The sequence below is a fragment of the Populus euphratica genome, unplaced genomic scaffold (assembly GCF_000495115.2).
Source record: "Populus euphratica unplaced genomic scaffold, PopEup_1.0 scaffold153.1, whole genome shotgun sequence".
NCBI classification, from domain to species: domain Eukaryota; kingdom Viridiplantae; phylum Streptophyta; class Magnoliopsida; order Malpighiales; family Salicaceae; genus Populus; species Populus euphratica.
Genome location: NW_011499953.1, coordinates 98528 through 123285, shown reverse-complemented (window position 1 = coordinate 123285; position 24758 = coordinate 98528). Strand labels below are relative to the sequence as shown.

Sequence of the window (24758 nt, the reverse complement as noted above, 5' to 3'; positions counted from 1 at the left end):
TTTAAATTATTTATATATTAATATCAAAAATAATTTTTAAAAAATATAAAAAATATTATTTTAATATTTTCATAAATAAAAAACACTTTAACAACAACTACCATCACACTAATCAACAACATTCGTTCCTTGTTGGGACTAAAGAGTTTTGGTTACAGAGCTTATCCGGTTCAGTTCTCAATTGCTTCGTTGACCATGATCTAACCCAAACCAGAAGTGGGTTGGTCAATTGCGACGGATGAAGCAAGCCACCACTTACACGCTTAGATCCAACCTCTGCAAATGTGTTTTTATCTATCGTTCTATATCCAAATTATGGTCATTCACGCTTTCATACCTAACATGGTCATCTGCATCTCCATATCCGACAACGAAAATGGATAAATATCAATCAAAAACAAAGTCACGCTACCAGCACTCAAGGAGGATATATGTCGATATAGCTAAACTGACAAAATAATAATTTAGGATCGTTTAAACTATTTGTTTGCTCCAGATGCAGGAGGGGCAGCGTTCGTTATAGCTAAAGGATCAGTGAGAACAAACAGCCATCCCATTGGCGTATCCAGTTGGCTACCATAGGGCACTGCAATAGCTCAGAAATCAAGATAGAGAACTTACGGACAAGCAACAGATCATCCGTGTCAAAAAATATGAACCTCTGGATGATGTAAACTCAGGAAATCCGGGTTCCCCTTTTTCTTCAGAATCAACAAAACCTGACTCAAGCTATCTTCAGGATTTTATTTTATTTTTTGCAGTGCTGAAGAAACATCTTAGAGATAGTTTCAGAATAACATTTTATTATGAACCTTGGCATACCCTGCGTTAACAACAAACTGCATTTTCAGTGGCCACCATACAAGGGCAACTATTCAACCACCTACAGAATTTATGAGAATCCAAGGACAACAATGATCTGTATACCATTTCACTACTTAAAATAAGCGGTTGTATGGATCTAAACATCCACCAGAAACCATACTGGTAGGAAAATACAAAAAATGGTTAAGCTTAACAAAACAAGAACTCAAGTAGGCCTGAAAAACTCCAAGCTTTGTGTTATTTGAGACAACATTTACCGTAGCTTTAGCAGGAATCAAGATCCCGGCATGGAGGAGGTTTTGGTTCTCCATGCAGAGTAGTATTTCCTCCTTCTGGTCCACAATTAATGCGTTTTGGGTTTTGTGTGCCACGCTGGAATGCATAACTAACATTTAGTTTACAGCAATAATAATGCTAATCAAATGAGAGAGAGAAAAAACCCAGGAAAAAGTAAGGATTAGAATTCATCCCCTGCCCAGTAGTCTTACCGGTGGCTTCTCCCCCTTTCTTAGCATCTCAACTATCTCAACAACTCGTTTTGGAGTAACATCTTCCTGCAATTATAATGAAAGCCAACATAAAATTCATAAAGCTTTACATCATCTGAATACACAGATTCTCAACTTTTAAGGAAACAAAGGGATTATAATTGACCCACATAATAATTGTAAGTATATCCTTCAGATCCCTTGGAGTAATCAGCCACTGTAATCATAGGAGCATTTACACAACATCCCTGCAGAAAGGACACAACTGATATTACACAATGCATTGATAACAAAAGATGGACAAGAGTATCATAAAAGACCTGTATCTCTCCATTCATGTTCACCTTGACCCCCAATTGCTTGCAAGGTTTAGGTTTGATCTCTCTGCCAAGATAGCAAGAGACTTTACAATCTAAGCTAATCAATATGTTTGCATTTGATCTCTTTTAGTACCCTTACATAATAGTGTGGCAACGAGTGGCATGCAGTTAACACACTGGATAGGAGCGCTCAAACAGTAATATGTGTAACAATAGAACCGGATAATCCACTGGATTATCCATAACAAAATACCAGTAATCTCTGGGGCTAGTTTTACTTTTTGTATTTGCTAAATTGGACATTGAAGATTTCAAGTACATCTAGTAATTACCACATTGAAATCCATTTTCCAAAAATTTCATTGGAGTTACCAGCATAGATGTAGTTCTTTCCAATTATTGAGCCCTGATTCAAGTACTACCCAAGGAAAACAGTGCTCATTTTAATAAAGATGGATGAAGAAATACTCACCATACATTCCATTTCTCCAACAGAGAAAAGGCCATCCTTGGTTACTTCTGCACTTTAAATGTTCAAAGTCAGGGCTTATTCTTCAAATCTCAAGTCAAATTCTACATAGCATGAGATCCACTGTAATGTGAAAGAAGCCAAGCTTGTTATTTGGAACTCACCATTGCGCTTCACTCCCAAGTGTTTCAGTAATGCATCTTCAATTTCCCGTGAACCTCGTATCATACATGGTGTTGTGCCGCAAACCAATAGGTGATATTTGCCCACCTGAAAAACCATTAAAGAGGCAGTAAGCTGCAATCACATTACGTATATGAAGAGAAAGCAACGTGTAGAAAAGTATAAATTTTCTCACCGGAGACCTGTTGAACATTGAGTAAAATGTTGCGACTTCATACACACGGATAGGAGCAACTTCAATAACCTTAGCCACCTAGAGGATCCACGAAACATTTGGACACTGTTAATCATTTATTGGTCTGCACTCCAGTGGGATTAGCTTTCTTTTAGCCATGTGAAGATATCTGAAAATCTGATACTTGCAACAAAAAAGTTTAAAAACTAACAAAAAGAAATTGGCAATACATGTTGGCCAAACAAGAACTGATTATATTAACAGAATAATCCAGATATCTCTAAAACTTAGAATGAAAAACTGTATACTATCTGATGTTAAATGATACAATTCATGGCCAACTTGGGTTTTTACCAATCTATCCATTTATGTTCAAGATACCACCTCCTTCGCATGTCATATAATGTTTTACTCTAGGAATAAGAACACAGGGACGAAGAGAAAGTTGGACCCGCTGAAACGAGAATAGTGTTCAAAGTGCCAAACACATAATACCTTCAAACTAAATAGAGTAGCTTTAATGCCTGTTCTACTAGTGTTTTTTTTCCCAGTACAATACAGTAATATTAGGTATAACCTTCAAGAAAACATATGGGCATGCATGGTTTCTTTTCCCTTTTTTTGTTTGATGGTATCCCTAGGTTAGCTCGTCTGAATATCAACCATTAAGGCCAGGACTAGGGAATTATTAGAAAATAGATCCTCATAGCCTGGCCTGGGAATCAAACTATGCTTGACAAAGCAAGGAGCATACCCACCAGGCCACCAACCCTCAAGGTTATAGCTAGTTGATATGACAGAATATGATCAGTTATGAGTTTTGGACACTCCTATCCAAATGCTTCAGTGATTAAGAAATGCATTCTCTAGCTCTCCGTTAGCTTAGCATCGGGGAATCTGTCTCTAAATGACAATATATCACATTAAACATGAAAATAATGCTAAAACCTGATTTTGGAGGGGGGTTTTTAGCTTGATTGCCATTGGAAACTTTATGTTGAGAAAATGAAGAAAGAAGAAGAAGAAGAAGATTACTGAGACCAGATTAACCCAGCTTCAAACCAAATGTGATCCCTAAATGGTTCAACAACAGACAAGCAACCAACAAACTGTTCAACACGATCTGATACTATATAGCATTTTACTAAAACAGAAAGGTGCAATGATGTGTTTGCATCCAGCTCTAACCACTAATAATTTGTTTACCACAAACATATCAAATGTGCCATTAAGTTCCCTGCTCGACTATACTAGCTCAAAATTACTGCTAGAAGTTTATGGTGTCAATTCAAATCATTAATTTTTGAGTATCATGTCCACTTACTGCATTCATTGCTGAAACAGGGAGCCAACCTCCATGCTGTTGCTGCGCAAGATCTAACAGAGGAATAACTGCTGATTGCTTGTAGTTGGATGGATAGTGAGATACTATTTCTTTAACCTGACATCAGAGGTTAAGAACAATGAAATGTTAACATCTAAACATTCAAAGAAAATCTGCTAAGAGATACTATCAATGTTTTGGTTAAGTTCTCTATTGAGAATTCAAGATCTGCAGGAGACAAACTATTTAATCGAGATTCCAGGATTATAAGAGCCAGCATATGTACTTTGCTTGACTGCCCCTGGGACCACAGTACAGTAATACAAGGCTCATGCCTCACCCATTGACACTAATAGTGCAACCCTCACGTCTAGTAGCCACTTTATGCTGGGTTCATACTGCTGCTTCAAGGAAACAAAGTTGCATCCTTATAAATAGCTAAGTTTTAGGTGAATTGGCAAGTGTTTTTTTCCCAACATAAGTGAAGAATGTAAATAGTTGCCTTTGTGGTATACAGAATTCTAGGTATAAACTGTAGATGTTATGTTTTCTATTCTTCCTTGTAAAAAGGATGACATCATTATCAGCATGGTCACAAAATTGCCTCCATTAAATGCAAAGAATCCACTATCATCCAGTAATGCAGAGTTTTAGCTCCTAAAAAAAGGTAGTTGCATCAGCATGCCAAAAAGGAAAGAACACAACTTCTTCAGAGATCACATCTTTTCATTTTCTTGTCACCGCAGAACCGCGTACCATAGATTATAGAAAAATGTGTCAAATCCATAGATTATAGAAAAATGTGAATTTGACGGGTCGTTTCCTAGTAATAAAAATTGATTAAAAGAGATTAGCCTATTCCCGGAAAAGAAGATATAGCAAAGGTAGCCAGCAAGTCCCACGAAATGATATGCTGCATCGCCAATTGCATACCAACAACTTATCATCTCTGCTAAAGTCTCCTGTAACCAACCAATGTCATGCACAGTGCAATTAATTCCGAGCCTGCATTTATAAGCTATTACTCCCTTTTCAATGATCAGACTTATAGCATCTTTATAATGGTGGACTTGGCAACTTTAAGAATTTATTACCTTCGTGACCTGGCTCTAGTTTTAACAAGGTTATTCATCCCACCACTCCCGATAGTTTCTAAATAACCCAGGCCAGAGCTTATAATACACTAAATTCAGAATTGTCTCGCTGATTACTGCTAATAGTTTAAGAGCATAAAGGATCGCGATTTACAGGAAATAAAATGTAAAATGAGCTGAAAATTTCATTTAATTAACATACATTTACACAGACCAGCGGAAAAATAAGAGCAAATCAAAGATTCATGTTATTAGAAATTTCACATTGCCTTTTCTTTATTCGCAGCCGAAAACTCCCAAGGAAGGTCCGGATTGTTATCTGCAGTATCAATGTGCTGCACCAAACCCCAATTTCGTTAAGCACACCAGTAATTTAAAAACACATATATACTTTAAGAATCAAAAGCAAAGAAAATCAATGATTTCGTAGCAGCGTGGACTGGTACTTACGTAGTTCAAGGAAGTGGAGAAGGATCTAGATGCCTGTAGAAATTAGAGAAACGGAAATAAATGAGATCAAAAGAGGCAAGTGGTTGGATGCGGGGAGAACGAAAGAGAAAAAAATCGAAGGAGAAAAACCTGAGGAGTTAAGCGGAGAGATTGACGGATCTCGAGGAGACGCGTGGCTACGATACGAGCTAGCATGTTCGGAGGACGCTGAGCTCAGTGGAGTGTGGAGACGATTTGGCTGGGGGTGGGGGAAATATTTACCAGAAAACGGAGAGAATAAATGAACGTAGCCAGGATGGTTCGTGCACAAGACGATCAGCGTGTAGTAGGCGAGTTAGTTTGGCCCATTACCGACCCTGCTCTTATAAAATCTGGATGCACGAACATTGCTGGAAACGGTTGTTTAATGGCCCGGCCCGTGAAACATGGGAGGAAATAAACTCGAGAGTGCGTGCTTGGTGCCATAAAACTATTTTTTTTACATTTCTAGTATTTTTTTTCTTTTTCAATTTTTTAATGAAAAAATGAAAATTTTGATTATTTATTGAGAATAAAAATGAATTTTTCACTAATAAAACATATTACAACTATTCCTCGTAAAAAAATAAAATTATAATTGTCTTCTTGATATTTTATATTTATGATAGTATAATTATAAAATATTGATGTTATTTCATTAAAAATAAAATAATCATGAAAAATTTATAGTTTTAATTTAAGAAAAAATATTTATATTATACTCACGGTGAAAATTAAATTTACAATACTCACTAAATATAAAAAAATAACTCTAGTAATTTATCTTGTTGTGGAATATGTGTATGTGTGCACACGTGTATTATTCATTTTACGTGTTTTATTTATTTATAAAACAGTTGAAAATTATCAGTAAAGTAAGATTGTGAAAAACCTTTTATTTCTTCATCTTTAGTTCGAGAGGGGGGAGAGGATGATGCATGCCGAAGCTAAGTATGTTAATTGAAACACAAAAATTACAAGAAAAACACAAAAGGTTTAATGAGAAAAAAAAATGTAGATATTAACCCTTAATTTGTAGTTTTTATTTTTTGAAAAATAAAATATATGGCAAGTGTCTTCTTAAGAGGTTTATAATACCATTAAAATTACTAATAAAAAAACATAAAAGAAATAAACAATAAATCCAAATTAAAACATATAATTTGAAAAAACACATAAAAAATAATAAAATAAGCCTAAATGCGAGCATCGATGCTCAAAATGCTATTTTCAAAGATTTTTCAATCCATTTTATGTTCTAGTTAATGCCTTAAGAGAAATACTCGTAAAATCATGTATAAAAAATTAACTCTGATCAAATAATTATATATAATTAGGTTTGACCGTGTAAATCTTTTTTTACTTATAAATCTATTTTAATAGTTTATAAAAATATTTATTAAACTATTCATATGATTATTTATATTAGATTCCTATCAAATAATGTAAAATCCCCCCTTGAATGCTTAAAATTGCTAGTGTTTACAAGCCTGACTACATTAAAGGAAGTGTTTGGATTCCAATAACATAGAAAGAAAGCCTCCATTGATATTTATGATGCCTATAAAAAAAAAAAAGATTTTGATATTAACTAGTCTTATTAAATAATAAAAATTTATTTTATATGTATTTTGTCATTGACACTATCTTAAATGATAGTTAAAAGCTTGCAAGCTTTTTGGTCTGAGGTTAATTTTAGTTTTTTTAATTTTTTTTAATATCTTAGACAAGTTTATTAAAATGTGTAGATAGTTGTTTGGATCAAAATATAATTGGTTTTTTTTCTTCATATAAAACACCGTTATCATAACTTTACAACAACTTTTAGTCATTTAAATCTCGATAAAGTTGTTTGCTATATTTTTTTTTTAAATACAAGAACAAACAACAAGTCATATACCTTATAATAAATAAATTAATTAATTAAATTAACACAAGAGCGCAGCGCTGGATGATCTAGGCTTACAAGCCTAAGCCTTTTGTCTTAGAGGCCTGGGTGTTCTCAAGGTTTTTTTTTCTAATTAAAAATTTTAATTTTTTTATAAATTTTATTTTATAATATTTTTTTAAATTTTAATTAATTATTTATTTCGGTTTAATATTTAATAGCTCTTAATTTATCTAACAAAGATAAACTTTTTAATTTAAAATTTAGATTTTTCCATGTAAAAACCTTTTTCAATCTCACTTAAAAACTAAAAGCTAAAAAATGGTCTGCAATTGAAATAGAAAAACCTGCAAGTGTAGATCCATGAGAAAGCCTAACTTCAATACAATAACGAACACTAGCCCAGCACATACTTTATTATTTATTAATTATTAACATGGATGGATATTCAAGTTAGTTTGTATATATTTAAATTAATTATATAAACTGTAAAATTAATAATTATATAATTTTCCAATGATTTAAACTTATAATTATTAAAAAAATTAAAATAAACTACCATCATAATTTTTTTTTCTCCATAAAAGGGGATAGCAGAATCCAAAAGTGAAAAGTGAAATATATTTTTGCTGCAAAACACTAAAACCTTTCATAAGACTTCCCATCTGCACAATCGGGCACTTTCAAAACCCCACCCACCGGTTCAATGCCACCCATTACCATAAGCACTACTAAGACCTAAGAGTTTCATCAATGGCTTTAGAGCAAGCACTAGCACTATCACCAGCAACTAACCTCTTTTTTTCAATTTCGAACCCCCCCCTCACAAACACCAAAACTCCTGCTTTGTCCCTGAACCCTCTCTCCTCCTCCTCGAAGAGGTCCCACTTCCAACGCAGCTTGAAATGCTCCGCTGATTATAGAGATAAGCAGTACAATCAAGCGGTTGCGCATGCTAAACCGGCTGAGATTCAATGGAACAAGGAGCTCTGTAACTCGGTGCACCTCATCGGGATCGTTGGGACCCCTGTAGAAATCAAGCACCTCCCCTCCGGCAAGGTAGTCGCTTGGACACGACTTGCTGTCAAGAAATCTGCAAATGACACCTCCTGGTAAGGAAATGTTCATGTCTAAAACATAAATAAAGTTGGGTGTCTTGAAATTTAACATTTTCAATTTTGTAGTTTTATTATTTATCGTTGCGATTGCGTAGCCTAGTACTTTTTCATGCCAACAAAACAAAAAATTTATCTTGGGATTCTGTTACACATCTGTTTCCTGTTTTCCTGTGATTTTACTAGTTTTGCATTTCGCTTCACGCTGTTCTAAATGCTTCACAAAATTCTGATAAAGTGCCTCAGAAACATTTTATGAGAACGACAATGCTTGTTTCGCAGGGTCAATTTGACATTATGGGATGATTTGGCACGAGTTTCTTCTCAGCATGTAGAGAAAGGCCACCAAATATATGTATCTGGTCGATTGATCACAGATTCAGTTGAAAATGATGAAGGGAAGCTGCAGACCTACTACAAGGTTCTGTGACGGTCATATCTGTTTTTGTGTTTTTTTTTTTTTGGTTCAAATGGATTTTTATCTCTTCGGACCTCTAGCAGGTAGTTGTCCAGCAGCTGAATTTTATTGAAAGAAGCTCTTCAAAAGGATTACATGACTCCGACTTTAATAGCACGGCAGCTGGTAAATCACATATCTCTTATGAAAGAAGATTTTGAATGTAAATTTATGGTGTGGATGGTAATGCTATTTGCTATATAATTGCCTGCAGGTAGTAAGTTTGGTAACAACACTGCAAATGACATGGGTTCCATGGAAGAACGGTGGCAAGCTTTTTTTGTTAATCCTTTGGAGTGGTGGGATAATAGGAAAGATAAGGTAATCGTCTCGGTTAATGAACCGGAAAATGCATGCATACATGTGCTTCTTGCCAATTTATTTTTAGAAAGTTCTCGAGTGCTCATTTGATGCAATGACCATTTTGTGCCTGCATGTGCTGGGAAAAAAATTCCCTCATGCATTAGGATCTTGCTTTGTTAATCCATGTTTAGTTGATGTTATATTTCATAATCATTTATGCATATGGATCAAGAGGCCTGAAGTACTTTGCCCCTTGTTAATAGTGAATGAGGACTTGAAATTGATTGTTTGCTGTTATATATTGCTATATGATTAACATTATTTCTTTGATTTGCAGAGGAACCCAAAGTATCCTGATTTCAAACACAAAGACACTGGAGAAGCTTTGTGGGTTGAAGGCAGGTACAATCCTCCTTGGGTGAAGTCCCAGTTAGCTATATTGGACGAACAGATGGGATCTCTTCGAGATCAGGACTCTAGGTTGCACGAAAGTTCAATGTCTGGTGATGATTTCATTTCCTTGTCCTAGCTAAGTGATTCCCTCTTCATTTGATGTGATTTTTGGAAGAGCTGAAATAGGTTTTGTTTGTATAATATGTAATGTAGAATCTATGTTGTCTAAGAGTTGCAAGTTTCTCTGTGGCTTTTGAACCATTTAGAACATGAGTCAACGTTCTTGTCATTATAAAATATTCTTTGTTTTGGTCTTGAGAAATATGTCCAACATGGAGAAGTAATTCCCTGGGAATTTACCCAGGAGCACCATAGCATTTTCTAAGTAAGATGAGATTATTTAGTGTTTGTGCTAGAGTGCTCTGTTGAACCTCAGTCCATCCAACTCGGCTTCAACTTGATCTATTACCACCACGGGCTAAGTGTATGAGTATGATGTAGAGCTATGATATTTCTGTGTTATATTCTCTATGTAAACACTCCAAGGAATTTGAAGTGAAGTTAACCATAACACCAATAACAATAATCGTAAGATTCATTTCCAGCCATTTTGTATTTCAATACTGCAGTCCCAAAGTGTTGTTTGTTCTCCAAGCCTCAGGTAGTCCTTTCACAACCGCTTAAATCTCCAAGCTGTGTAGCTGTGTTTGACTATATGTATGTGCAGAAGTGCTTAGCATCTTGTATTATTTAAGTTAGTTTTTTTTTTTTTTCTGGTAAGGATCGATATCTGTGGAGGACCAGGCTTGATTGCTTTGAGTGGGTTTTACCAAATCAACCCCTTTTTATGATCAGATTCGGTATCTATGATTAGATTATATTCTGTATCCATGTTGCTTCCTTTATTTTCTTTATGGATAGTTCACATTCTGTCATGCAAAGTGGTGCTTCTAATTAGAACATACACGAGAAATTTTCTTTAATTTATTAGTTATTTGGTATTTATTGCATCTAGTTCTTAGAATCATTCCTGAAGTATAGATGCCTTTGTTTTTCTAATTGCAATGCTCTATCACCATATGTGAAGTATGATAAACGTAGCAAGTCTTTAAGAATACAGAAATACTGGAGCTGGCAGCAACTCTGTGGTCTCTTCCTAAGCCATCATTTAGAATGGGAGTGCATCAGAGAATTTTACACTCCTATCAACAATCTCTCTAGTCATGGTTGATGACGAGTTAGAAATACTGAAATGTGTTTCTCAAATCATCTAGTTCGATTTTGTTACCCACCAAAAATAGAAGCTTGCCAAGCTATAAACATGCGCATCCCCCCCCCCCCCCTTTTTTTTTTATGGGCCTGACAAACATGAAATTTCAATCTGACTATTAGTAATGCATACTTATTTTATTGGGTAATGCCCGTCGAAGCAACCTGGCTTGGACGGAATTCTTTCTCTGGCAATAGGAGGAAAAGTTTTCTGCAATTAAATATTCTGTACATTCATGGAAACCCAGTTTCAGGTGTTTTCTGTATGAATGAAGTGGGATGCAAACTTCTTTATAATGATCATCTTGGATATTAGTGCTTGAACGGGTGTTTTTGCTTGGACTTAACCCCCATTCTCCCGAATATGCTGGAAACAATATTTGATAGACGAAATCATACAGATCATAGAGTGCAGAAGGTCACTTTCACAATTTTATTCTTCATATTGTCTCAAGGTTATACATAATCAAGGCTAGTGTTAGAAAGAACCATACCTCCTGTGGATACGAAGAGGGTATGAATCCTTGTTGGAATTGCTTTCGTCTGAACTTCATTAGTGAAAAAGGACTCAAGTATCTTGGTAATCAACCCATTTTTTTGAAGTAATCGAGCTAGATTTCGAAAATTTTATGCCTCATGTGTGATGATACTAGGTTTCACTTGGACTTTCTAAGAATAAAAAAGGCCTGGATTACCGAGTAAAAGCAACACGAATATATTTTTTCCTGTAACTAGCATTGAATATTGAAGACTCGCTCGTTTATAATTCAGAAAAAAAAAGTGTGATCTTTCTGTCTCTATAGTTTAATTGATACATATCCAGATCTTGGAAACCAAAACCAAGGAGGGAGAACCAAAGCCAAAAAAGATCTGATCAACTTGTTTCTGTTCCCAAGAGACCTAATCTCTTGGAGAATCCAAGCCAAATCACTCTTCACCTAAATCACCACATCTCCTTTTGCTGACAGGTTTCAAGTTTTGTGTTTTGATTTATCAACAGCCCAATCATCTAGCTTCTGATCCTTTCATAATTCTCAGCCTCTTGCAGGAGGAGATAAACATGCTGCAGCAAGAATAAGACATTTGTAAGTTTAGGGAAACAAATACGAAGCACTTCATATTCACGTAAAAGGAAAACTATGGAAGAGGGAGCTTACTCCCATGGAACGTCTCCAACTAGCATCCAGTCTCCATCTTTATCTTCGTAAGTAGGAGCAAATTCAGATCCATTGTACCCTTCATTCTCTGAGTATTCACCTGAAAATTGCATGGACTCCCATGAGAACCAATACAATAATAATAATAAAAATTAGAAAAAAATAAAATGTGATGCACTGCCAGTACTGTTTTCATATTTATGAGGGAGGGAATTGCATGTAATCTTACCAATGGTAAGCTCGAACATACTCTCCAAGGCTTTGAGGAGCTCTGGGTAGCTCTTGTACACATTAAGATCAATCTTCCTGAGATAAGGAGCTCCATCCACGCTCACTTTTACGTACACGCCAGCACCATCAACTTGATCATTTTTCTTTGGTTGCAAGCAATTTTTCCTATAAGATCGGATTGGTGGCCATCCCACTACTTGTGTCCTGCCATCATTAGCCAACATAAACTATGCATGCCGGATAGATTGACACAGAACATCATAGTTGCTAATCAATAATCTGTTAGAGGTGAAAAAACTTACTTGGCAGGAGTGGCACTGTCTCTTTCACCATTTTCGACATTGGAGGACACACTAGAACTGCCCTTGGACCTGGACTCTGATATTTCTGGCGAGGCTCTCTTATTACTCCTTACACTAGGAGTAGTTGATGGTTTCTCTGGCTCATCGCTTCCCGGCAACCCTAACCTCAGTTCTGTTGCCTTTAGATTTAGATCGCTTTCGTATGCCATTGACTTCTCCATTGCTTATCACAAATATTCTTGAACACTAACTTGTTGCAAACCAAATGATCTCTATTTCTTTGTGTTTTTCCTTCTCGACACTTTCTGCTTAGGGGGGATTCTTGAATATTCCAATCAATCAAAGTTGAAAGAACTAATTCTTGATATGAAATGAAACGGTTGTTGTGTCGATGAGAAAGATGGGATGTACGAATAGTTTTATAGGGGTGATTAACAAGGGACAATATCCAGGTGACTCGTTCTCTTCGTGCACGAACTTCATCGATCAGAAATGATAACCCCACAAGCCTGAGCCACACGCTCTACCTTCTAAGCCAATCATATACTTCCAAGTAGGGTTTTCCAGGTGGGGCTCACAGAACACGCTTCAGCTGTGCGCGTGGAGCTGAATCATTTAAGTGAAAGTCAGCAACAGATATGGCTGCCTGTCAAATGGGAAGCACAATGGAGTTTGGTGTTGTTTGTGAGGGGGACAAAGAAGAGACAAGCACAGCCGATGGTATTGAAGACTCTGGACCAGAACTGAACGGCTGAGATTTGGTTATTGGAGAGGCAAATCAAGGAACGTTGGATCTTGAGGGCTTGATGGGAACATCCCCATGTGAACTGAGGGTCCCACGTGAATGTGGGACCTCTAATTTTTTCGAACTTGATTTGGTCTTGTGGACGGTACATGACATGTGGCATGGTCAGCTCTTGCCTTGCTGAGTCATACATTATTTTTTTCCTTGTTTTTTTTAAAGATTGTCTACCTTTAATCAACTTACTTCACCATGAATAAATCTGTTTACTGTTACTATCAATTAATAAAAAAATCAAATGACCTACAAGAGGAATTCGAGACAAAAAGTGCAATGAATTGTGCATTTGCAGAATTTTCTACGAGTTTAACCTTGATCTAAAATCGTAGCATGCATGCCTCCATTGACAATATTTGATAAATTCACAAGAGGATTTGTCAAATGGTAACATGACTTTGGAATGAATCATCCTCATGTGTGAATCTGTGTATCATTATTCAACGCTTAGGGTTCATGTTCCAAAAATAAATGTCAATCTCTTGTTCTTTGTGAAGGCATTGTTAAAATAGGATTTGGCTTCTACTTTCTACTCCAAGGCAATGTACGTAAACGGAATTCAACATTAAGATGTGCCCGCCACACATTTATTACAAGGAAAGAGGCCACCTTTTAACTTTGAATCCATCTCCGAGCTAGCCAGCCATGAAGTACACATAAATTCCTGCATATTTGGAAGCCCCGCGACCAAACTCTACTCAAGGCAAGATCTTCTTTTAGCTAAATCTTGTGGTGCATAATTCACAAGCCCATCAGCCCCAGATGGTTCACAAAATCTTCTAAATTTTTGTATTTAATATATTGAACGATAGGGATGTATAACAAATCCAACCTGCTGCTTCTCTGTATGATAAAAATGCGATAGTGCTATCTGATTGTTACTTTTGTAATTCTCAACCACAATTTTTTGTTTTGGCTATGATACTTAGAGCTTCACAGGTGTAAACACATACAGCCTCTGCTGTCATGGCAGGTTTGAAATTAAGTTTTTTGGTAGCAAGATATTCATATCCCTGCATAATGCTCCGACTGTACCGACTTCAATTTCTTCAACCAAATTATTAATGTTCCTTTTGTTGGGAATTTCGACCGGTGATGTTCTGATACTTGCTCATAGGAGGGCCAAACACACTGACACAATATTTAACGTGGTTCGGCAAAACCGCCTACATCCACGGGAGAAGTCAATATATTTAGAGATAGAGAAAGAATACAAAACAAATACATGGAGGAGGAGGATTACACCCTCTCATACTCAACTCTCAACTCTCTTTGCTGTACTTGCAGCTGCTGCCATTGCAGCTCTCTCTTCCTCTCTACTCTCTTCACATTTTCATAATTCTCTTCACACATTTTGCTCTCTTGCATATGCCTCTATTTATAGGCATTCATGGAGGCTTTTCTTCAATAAAGGTGGCTGTCAACTCCAACTCTTCTTCAACAATGGTGGCTGCCAACCTTTGACATCTTGGATGAGTGCACATGGTTGGTGCAATAGCAAATGGTTGTTGCACATTAATGGCAACTAACCTAACAATCACCCCCTTTGCCATTCATGTGGGGCAACTGTCCTCATTCTTCTTCAACACAAGCTTGCATCTTGCAGCTCTTCCAAGCTTTCCATTTTGAGAGCTTTTGTAGCCAAGTTTGCCAAACCTTTCAATCATCAGAGTGACCTAAGCACACCTTTTCTCACACAAAAGGATCACTATAACCAGATGGTCTGCCACATCACATCTGAATAGTGTTAACGCTTGTCTCTGGAACAACATTCCCCTTCGAGCGTATCAACCACGCTCAGTCCGGAATGATTCCTCAAGCCTCACATCAAGGCTTACAACACCCCCTCAAACAGATATTTCAAGTGCGACAGTCATTATCTGAGTATCTCAATATGATCACAAGCTCACCACTCTTTCAAGAGTCTACTCATCTAGGAGTTGTGCCTGCCCTCTGTTCCACCCTAGGAACCACGCCTTACTTCTCCATGAGTCTCTTGCTCTTAGTCTCAAGAGTCCAGGTAGCTTTCCACCTTTAACCATGGGGGCAGCCCATAAAAGGTTGATCCATATCTGTCTTCATACTCTGAGTATTACAATGCCATTACCGAGCTCACCACCTTGACAAGAGTCAACTTGTTCCCGGAACCTGCGCATGCCCTCTGCTCCTTCATAGCAGCCACGTCTTAATGCTCCACAAGTCATCCACTTATTGTTCAAGGCAAATGTCTTCTAGCTCATTGATCTTTAGCATAGGGGCAATATCCATGAAAGTCAATCCTGCATTTGTCTCCATACTCATCATAGCCCTTTTATTGGCTATCCATTTGTCCACTCATACCTAGCCATCACATTGGCTCTGGGGCGTTCTGAACTGGGCTCCTTCCACGGCCCTCACACCTTCTCCTGAGGTGTCTCCTCTCGTCGTCATGCGGCGGTCTGATCATAGGCTCATCTCATAGCCCTCACACCTTCTCTTTAAGGTGTCTTCGCCTTTTATAGGCAGTCGCATCCTCCTTCAACTAAGATGCTTCAAAGTGGCTCCATAAATTCTTTGCCACTAATTACATAGAAAGAGAAAGTTGCGGTATACTCCTCGCAATACTCCTCGCAATCCTCCACCTCAATTTCTATGTTTGGAGCTTCTACGCCTTTTCTGCTTAACAGCTCCACCCGCACCAACTCCCTTTGGTGTCTTCGCCTTTCATCATAGGCGGTCGCCTTTTATCACAGGTGTTTGCACCCCCTCAATTAGGTGCATCTGCAACAACTCATCCTTCCATCCTTGCATGCATTGAAAGGTCCTCGCTTGTTGCCTTTATCAAGAGCACAAGAGACCTTTTGTTGTACAACTTTTTCATAGTCTCTGCTCTGAGCTTCATCTGGGAACTCTTCTTCTCCTTGCACCTGTTGTCTCATTATAGTACCTCGTTGGATCCTCCGGGTACTCCCACACAATCTTCGTGTGCTCTCGTGCAATTTTGGTTCTCCAGATTTCTCCCTATTCCTTGCTTATGTTTGACAGCAGCTCATCCTGTCACAACATCTATCCAAGTTTAAATAGGGTGCCAATCTTTATCCCTTTGCTGTATTTCTCTTCCATTATCAGGGTCTTCATCAATTCTCCCCTCGAGAAATTATAGTCACCGAATCTAACTTCCTTGGAGAAATCACCACTCCATCAGATCCTTGATCATACGGAACCCAACTGTTCCTTTGTGCCGTCATCCTGCTAGTCTTCAACAGTTTCATAACAAACTGTCACATATACGAAAATAGTATCGTATGGATAATCCTTCCACTAAGCAAGTTCCCAGGAAAGATTGGAGGGGTCACAACGGTCCCGCTTAAAACCCAATCTCCTAGCCAGAACTTCTTAGGCCATATCTATCCATCGTACTGTCTTTTCGTATATACAACCATTTGCTAGCTTTGTTGCGGCTTTCCTTTATAAGTGATCTGGGGTATCCTGGTTTTATACTTGATTTCTCAACATCTGGTGAGACTACCAGTGCTCAGATTCGTTAAGATTGGTCTTCATCAAATTTCACTCTCCACCTCAAATTGTCCACATGATCGGGTGTTTAGAGTGTCCTAATTTTACCTTCCCTCAAGGAAATTAAAATTCCCCACATAATAGTTCACCACATGTAATTGGGCAAACATGTGTGATTTCTTCTTCTTCAGCTCCATCGACCACCATGATGACCATCATATGCCTCCTGATCGGGCAATCTCTCTTTAATAATTCATCACTGCCATTTCTGATCTCAATCTCAATGATCGGACCATACCATTGCATCCGGAACGATCAAATTAGCTGAAAACAAGTCTGAAATCGTCCAAATCGCACTTCAGACGGCTAAGATTTGATCAAAACAATTTTGGCCTGATAAATGGCCCAGATTCAATCTCAGAACCGGTTGCACGTAGACTCCGCCACACAGGATCCAAATCCAGGGAGCTGACGTGGCTATAATGACATGTCATCCACGTAGGACATATAGGTCAGCCAAATCTGACGTGGCAGTTTGACTGGTCAGAGTGTTGATGTGTCAGGTGACGTGTCTGATGACTGTGCAGAACTGCTGACGTGTCTAATGACGTGGCAGTTTGACTGGTCAGAGTGCTGATATGTCAGGGGACGGGACTGCTGACGTGCCTAATGACGTGGCAGTTTGACTGGTCAGAGTGCTGATATGTCAGGTGACGTGTTTGATGACTGTGCAGAACTGCTGACGTGGCTGATGACGTGGATAGTCACCCTGCCGGCGCGTGCGCTGGTTTCCGACGTCTGATTTCGACGCGGTTTTCACCAGTGGCTTCGTCTCTTCCTCCTCTACACAGTGGTATGGTCAAAACACAATTTTGACAACTTTCATTTTTGAGCAAAATCAAACACCACTTTAAACCAAACGCTCTGATACCAATTGTTGGAAATTTCGACCGGTGATGTTCTGATACTTGCTCATAGGAGGGCCAAGCACACTGACACAATATTTAACGTGGTTCGGCAAAACCGCCTACATCCACGGGAGAAGTCAATATATTTAGAGATAGAGAAAGAATACAAAACAAATACATGGAGGAGGAGGATTACACCCTCTCATACTCAACTCTCAACTCTCTTTGCTGCACTTGCAGCTGCTGCCATTGCAGCTCTCTCTTCCTCTCTACTCTCTTCACATTTTCATAATTCTCTTCACACATTTTGCTCTCTTGCATATGCCTCTATTTATAGGCATTCATGGAGGCTTTTCTTCAATAAAGGTGGCTGTCAACTCCAACTCTTCTTCAACAATGGTGGCTGTCAACCTTTGACATCTTGGATGAGTGCACATGGTTGGTGCAATAGCAAATGGTTGTTGCACATTAATGGCAACTAACCTAACACCTTTCGATATAGTGGAGAGCTTCACTGCTTGAACTTGGTATTGACGTTCGGGCTATCATATCTTCGCTCTTATCATTAGCCTTTGCCCTCGATCTTTTCATGGGCAATGTTTTCGATACTGCTCGTTTCCCTAATCCAAAATGAACTTGTACTGAAGGAGAAAAAACCTCCCAGGAAAAGTTTTTTATCTGATATTTTCTTCTAGAGTTGATGATATTTCTACCTAGATAGGTGGCGTTTTCTAGTCCATATTTGCTTCAAATTAAAGTTAATTAATCGGTGCCTTTTGCTTTAATCTTGAGCGATGCTTCCAATCTGGGCGATAGCAGCCTGGGATATGAAGCAGCTAGCTTCATTCTGGCACTCAAGTAAAAAGTAGCTGGCAGTTCTGTGTGGTGGGAAATCGCCCACCCTAATTCTTACTTGCCGGTGCCAATACATCGCCACACGCAGCGAAAAACCACCTGGAGGGTATTCATGCAAGATAGATGAGAAGAAGACAAATTAAGCGGTCCCGGCAATGGAACCAACCGATCTTTTTAAGAAAACGGCTGGCAATCCATTTGAATGAGCCAAGCCATGCCAGTCATAAAAAGGGTCTACCACCTTTCTCATAACGAAGATTTGGATTATAGTTATGATTTATATGATGTTAATTTTAGTGTTCATGAAATTAATTGAGGCATGCATAATCTGAATTGAATCATAGCATTTATTTAATTGTGATAAACACTTTGTTTTGTATATATATAATAGCATTCCACGTACGTAACTCTCTTCATTATACATATTGTGAGCCATTTACTTAACTATAGGATAATTACAACAAAGATTGTAAATATAATAAGAAATGATATATTTTTACCGACACTATATATAAATCTACTAATATTTATAACGCATATATAAAAAGACAGAAAGTGTAAGAAGCGATTATAAAACATATCTACAATAGCGTTCAGTATAATTCTCAAGAAAATAATATATTATTAAGAAAATCAATTTTTCTGTGGTGGGTGGGATAAAAACTATTCTAAATTATACAGAATTCATCTTACTAAAGATTAATCTAATTAATTACTTAAAGGGCTAATTAATCATCACTTGAGTTAGTTAAATATATTATATTAAAAATGAAACATAATTCATGTTATATTTGTGACTCAATCATTGCTTGAGTAATTAACATTGTGGAAACAAGGAAATTAATTATACAAGATTTTGATACGAACTGACGTGGTAATGATAGTTTTCAAGATTGATCAATCATTTGTTATTCTCCATATTCTAAATAATAATTTATTAATGGATACATTAATTTAATATAATTTATTCAACCGAAGATCGATTTATCTCTCCAAAATCCAAATAGCAAGGAGATCCCTTGGTTAAGGGCAATAAATGGGCAAGGAATACTAACTTACTAAGGATTTCACATCTCAAATCGATGAGGCACACGTGTGACGTATTAAATGGTGGTTGTGAGATGTGGGCCTGAAATCGCAAGTGGTAGCAAATGGTTTGGGATTTGGACTATTGGGCCTACAAGAAACTGAGGCCCAAACACCAGAAAGGCGAGAGCCACCAACCAGCCCTTCTTTCCCGCTTGTTTCCCTTGTCTGGTCCAAATGCCTCGCACGCCCGCACACCATGTCGCTCGACATGTCCGTATGACATGCCTCGTCGAGTGGGATATTACATGTTACGTGTCACATACTACATATTCAGATTCAGAGTAAAATGCGTGGCCTTTTTCCTGTAGCTCATCTCGCTAATTTCTGTGGACTGCTGTACCCTGCATCAGTGAACAGAAGCTCCTATGTGTGCCTTTCTTTTCTCCTGTTTAAGCCTAGCAAACCTTCTAGCCTCTGTTGTCTTATTTATTTGTCATCCTTTCTTTATGGCGTGCTCTTAGGTTGCTGTGCTGCCATTGTCTTTCTCTTTCCCCGTCTTTCCCTCTCTTATCTGCTCTTGTACTGCCCCAAACACTTTGACCACTGGCTCTTTTTTCTTTTCTGATAATTTAATTTCACAACAAATGCTCTCTTTCGTTTCATTGCGGTGGATATCCACTTCATTAATTCTTGAAAAACTATATAAAGAAAAGGCACTATTATATTGCAAATCTTAAAACACCTAGAGAGAGAGAGAGTTCAAATCATTGTTTGTCTGCAAATCTTAAAATATATATATATTTATTAATCCTGTTCAATGATCATGACGAGTTAAGAACCTTTTAATTGGAAAGTTATCGAGTCATACATCCAAAATCTGTCGTTTTTTTCTCGGAAGGAAAGAGTTTATCCACTAGCGTTGTTGAACCACACGTGAGGCTGAGCTCGTTCCACTCTGGACCCCATTAAGGACAGCTAATAATAGTCCAACATTGAAGACGATGGAGGCCCAAACCTAACACTGAAAATTACCATATAAGTGAGTGGTGTTTCGGCCTCTTAAATATGAGATAACCAGGGTCTGGTCCATATTGATATCAAACAGTGAGACATGATTTCCGGCATCACGAGGCCCAGTTAAGTCATGCTTGGTACCTATGTGACTAAATAAGTCACCATTAATCATTCAGTATCCCAGCAAGGTTTTTTCTGTAATCAATGAACCAGTCTCCGTCGACGCAAAGCCGATATTCGTGTATAGAACAAATGGTCTTGTTGGCCACAAATTTTTCCTCCCACTTGACCATCAGTTTCTCCTCCCGCATGACCACCCCCAAAGGAATTTTCATAAGATATGACTTATGATCGAATGTTTATCAGGTAGAATTAAGATGTAAATACTTGGAAGGCATGCATTTATATGTCCCTACAGCCAGAGAGAATTTGTTCTCATTGAAGACGAATTTATAATAGGACGCGTTCATGCGTGTACTTACATAGCAAGGTAGGTTTGCTGTGCAGCAATTATCAATAAATATTGTAATAGAAAAAATACAACATTTAACGTGGTTTGGTGATATATCTAAGTCTACAGGAACGACGAGTTTTTGGCAGTACATGTGTGTGGCTGCAGCCTGCAGACGAACATGAAAACTGCAAATTGGAGCTTGAAGCGTACTACTAGGTGATGCAAGGAGTTCGTTTTCACATAAAAAGCTTATGGTGGGAACGTTTTGAAGATAATTTAGAAAACACGGCAAAAACCTTATCAATAAGTAGATGGGATTTTCCAGTGTTCCCCGCAAAGAGAAAAAGGAAACGCAAGCTACATTTTTAATTTATATATGAAGATTGCGAGAAATGCCTAAATTTTTTGTTTATATACACTTCAGATATTCTTGATTCATATATACGACCTTTGCTCTTGTAGCCAAATGGCCTTGGCACCTGGAACCATGACCTCCCAAGAATTATTGTGTCAATGCATAAGGTTAATTTGGAATGTATAATGCAGCCTTCTAAAATCTGGAATAAATCTCCCAGAGTTTAGATTCGGAATGCATCAAGTACTGAAGCGTGTCAATGCAAAAGGGTGCCATGATTCAACTTGGTATTTAATTGTTTATAAGGTGATTAAGCTTAAAGAAACGCCACCATCACAATAACCTATGCTACTTTTAGCGGTATTAAGGGAAGGGCAGGCTAATATTTCATAGATGCTCACCAATAATGCTTCAATGGGATTAGTTCCAGTAATTTGTACGTGCATATATGTAGCAGGACTCACGCTTAATTTGGATCCGCTATCGAAGTGACATTTAGTTTCAAAAGATGAATCCAAGATGAATTTTTCCACCATAGGAGCTGGTTTAGAGCTCCAAGAGGAGTCCACCATGCATATTAGTATTATAACCAGTTAATATTTTCTTTTGGATTCTCTGCACTTCTTCATATGATCATACCTATAGCCTTGAGACCATTTGACCCATACTTACTTAGTCTCTTACGTAACCACAGCCCACTGATCATAACTTAAGAAGTAACAACATCTCTGATCAATAATCATTGAATCATTATTCAGTCCCCCTTGCTCCAAGAAAAACGAGAAGAAAAAAAAATTGATGAACATGCGGCAGCTAGCAGGGTTATAATTATTATGATCACAGACCGTTTGGTGATTGATCATTGCTGAAAACTGTGCCTTTCTCTATGATTTTCTGTAGGGAAAAAAAGTGCCAAGATATTACAGTAGTAATCTTACTACTGTATAGGAACCATACACAGATCTTCATCGATCGAAGATGTTGATCTTAAAGGCGGTTCGAAATAAAATAGGATCCAATGTCTGCTTTTCCTTTGAGGAACGTAGAGAATTGATTAGTTAATTACAGAAAATGTATGTAGTTGGTTGATAATACAGAGGCATAAAAACATGATAGTATAATATAAATAAACAAATTAAAGAAGTGGTAAGTGGGATGCCCAGCAGCGGCGCACATGGGATAGGGTTTGACACTTGGTCGACACAAGCCCCCCATGAGCCAAACAAGTTCACATGGCTCCCTCCAATGCATCTAAGCACATGCTTTTCTTTACATATTCAGGCCCCACGTACCTTCTAATTCTCTCAACCAACCCTCTCATTTTTTTATTTAATTTTGTTTGTTCTTCCTGCTTTAATTGATTTTTTCTTTTCTTGTTCCTTGATCGAGACCATTTCTGTAGTAGCTAGTAATTAGATTTACCAAATTCACTTTCCCATTCTCCTAGCGTAATGTGCTTGGCACGTTCTTGGCAGCAAGTGCTATATCTTATTGTTGCTCGTCCGTTTTCCGCCCTTTGCAAGTGATCGTCAACATGGCCTGCATGTGTGCATGAAATTTTAGACCAGCATCGATCACACGGCCAAGACAAGCACGCGGCCATCACACAAGTAACTATGTGCTGACTATGAACATGCATTTGAATGACTACTGCCTCTCAAATAATTGCACATCCACATCCAATTTCTTTTGTTATATATATATATATATATAAACACATACAAATTATTTTTTTATGATAATCAAGAAAATATGTATCGATATAAAAACTAGAAGAAAAAAAAGTTCGATACAAAGTAAATGAAGAAACAAAAGTAAATATCATCTAGTTGGAGCCAAATACCCTTTGAATCTCTATACAAATTCATGCATGTACAATTGAAACATGAGATTATTAGTTTTCAATCATTATGCTAAGCGGTGTAGAATAAGTTGAAAATTGACTAAATTCAGGAGATTATCCTGAAGTATCATGTTACTCCTATACAATCAGATTCCCCAACTAATAAGCATAAAGTTTGCATGTCATTGAAGTCTCCCTTCGAACAAAAACTTCCACCAAACAAAACTTGATCAATGGTATATGGCATACACTATTGAAGAGTAAGGAAACAAATCTCAAAACGTTATCTTGTCATGAATCAAACCTCCAGACCTAACCGTGTGTATTTTCCAGACTTTTCAGTAACCTAGTGTCGGATATCATCAGCATGCATTAACAGATAAGACCACCCCCTCAAGATCAGCTATGAGGTGGCCTAGGATGGCAAGCTCAGAATCTCCCAGGGGTTTTCTTATCCAACTAAGATTAGTGGTGCCACGAGCATTACCAAGAACATCGGCAACTGTTAAGCCTTGATCATGACTAATCTAACCAAGAACTAAACGGCAGTGATCAGACAAGCCTCTAGGATATGTGGTTTAAGTCAATGAAGGATACTGTAAAATACTTGAAGAAAAAGGTGCAAATTCTCGATCTATTCTTCTCATTGATCTGCCCCGAAACCAAGTATAATGATGCTTAGCAAGAGGATATTCAATTATAAGGTCATAATTTGAAAGAAATGACATAAATATTGCTTTCGAGCCAGAAACATTCACGTACCCACTACTCCTTTCACTTGGGTGTAAAGTCTCATTAAAATCGCCTCATAGGAACATGGGCACTTCAAAGGATGATTTTAAGAGAGTGAGCTCATTCCGTAAGGTTTGACGTTCTGAAACCGAAGTAGATGCATAGACTCCCACGATAACACAAGAGAACTTGGTAGAGGCATGCACACCAAACATAGCAATCCACTGTCCCCTATATTCTATGGAATCAACTTTGAAATTGTTGTCATTCCATAAAGCTAAAACATCACCGGATTTCCCAACAACATCAAGAATTGGTTAAATGTTCTCCATAAATTATGTTGAGCAAACCTGGAATTTCCATGCTTAATATCTGATTCCAATTGATTCTGAAGAGATTTCCTCTTGATTTTCCATTGTTTCAAGAGATTTCCTTATTGCAGATATAGACTTTTATGGTCCATTAGTGCCTCTGTAGTGTCGAAATTCTGTGCTAAACAATTTTTCCCTATACTGATAATGTTGCAGATATAGACACCAAGAATCAAATAGGAACTTTCAGATTTTAGAGCTTTTCAATTCTGTTTATTGTGTGTTTCTATAATATAAAATCCAACAATTAACTAACTGTGGATGCTAACAATTTAATAATTTGCTCTCAATTTGAGCATGAGTGTCAAAAAAATTGTTTAGAAATCATTATATACTCTTATAAACTAAGTTAACTTTGCATTATAGCGTCAGTAATTAACATGAATTGGCTTTGAATCAATTTTTAATGTATCCTCTTTTTTTGTGCCTCCCTTTTCTTCAA

General features: G+C 37.5%; 3 protein-coding genes across 5 annotated transcripts; 1 reads left to right on the top strand and 2 right to left on the bottom strand.

Moving 5' to 3' along the window:
- Positions 1–757: 757 nt before the first annotated feature.
- Positions 758–5669, bottom strand: LOC105138120 (NADH dehydrogenase [ubiquinone] flavoprotein 2, mitochondrial). 3 transcript variants are annotated; one of them, XM_011044130.1, is made up of 11 exons: positions 5458–5669; positions 5329–5361; positions 5148–5213; positions 3785–3901; positions 2461–2538; positions 2267–2372; positions 2106–2152; positions 1484–1561; positions 1314–1379; positions 1083–1197; positions 758–823 (listed from the first exon to the last, which is right to left on the bottom strand). In XM_011044130.1, the coding sequence occupies exons 1-10, from the start codon at positions 5521–5523 to the stop codon at positions 1090–1092; spliced, it is 765 nt and encodes a 254-aa protein (XP_011042432.1). In that variant the 5' UTR covers positions 5524–5669; the 3' UTR covers positions 758–823; positions 1083–1089. The 3 variants fall into 3 exon arrangements, with proteins under 3 accessions (XP_011042432.1, XP_011042431.1, XP_011042430.1); XM_011044129.1 differs by having other exon boundaries at positions 784–984; XM_011044128.1 differs by having other exon boundaries at positions 784–1197.
- Positions 5670–7847: 2178 nt separating this feature from the next.
- LOC105138119 (protein OSB2, chloroplastic-like) lies at positions 7848–9871 on the top strand. The gene is made up of 5 exons (XM_011044127.1): positions 7848–8346; positions 8632–8770; positions 8851–8932; positions 9021–9127; positions 9447–9871. Exons 1-5 carry the CDS (start codon positions 7988–7990, stop codon positions 9636–9638), a joined length of 879 nt encoding a protein of 292 aa, XP_011042429.1. The 5' UTR covers positions 7848–7987; the 3' UTR covers positions 9639–9871.
- A 1625-nt stretch (positions 9872–11496) lies between these two features.
- Positions 11497–12936, bottom strand: LOC105138118 (auxin-induced protein 22E-like). Its single transcript, XM_011044126.1, has 4 exons — positions 12462–12936; positions 12158–12363; positions 11929–12028; positions 11497–11834 (listed from the first exon to the last, which is right to left on the bottom strand). Exons 1-4 carry the CDS (start codon positions 12680–12682, stop codon positions 11777–11779), a joined length of 585 nt encoding a protein of 194 aa, XP_011042428.1. The 5' UTR covers positions 12683–12936; the 3' UTR covers positions 11497–11776.
- Positions 12937–24758: the final 11822 nt, after the last annotated feature.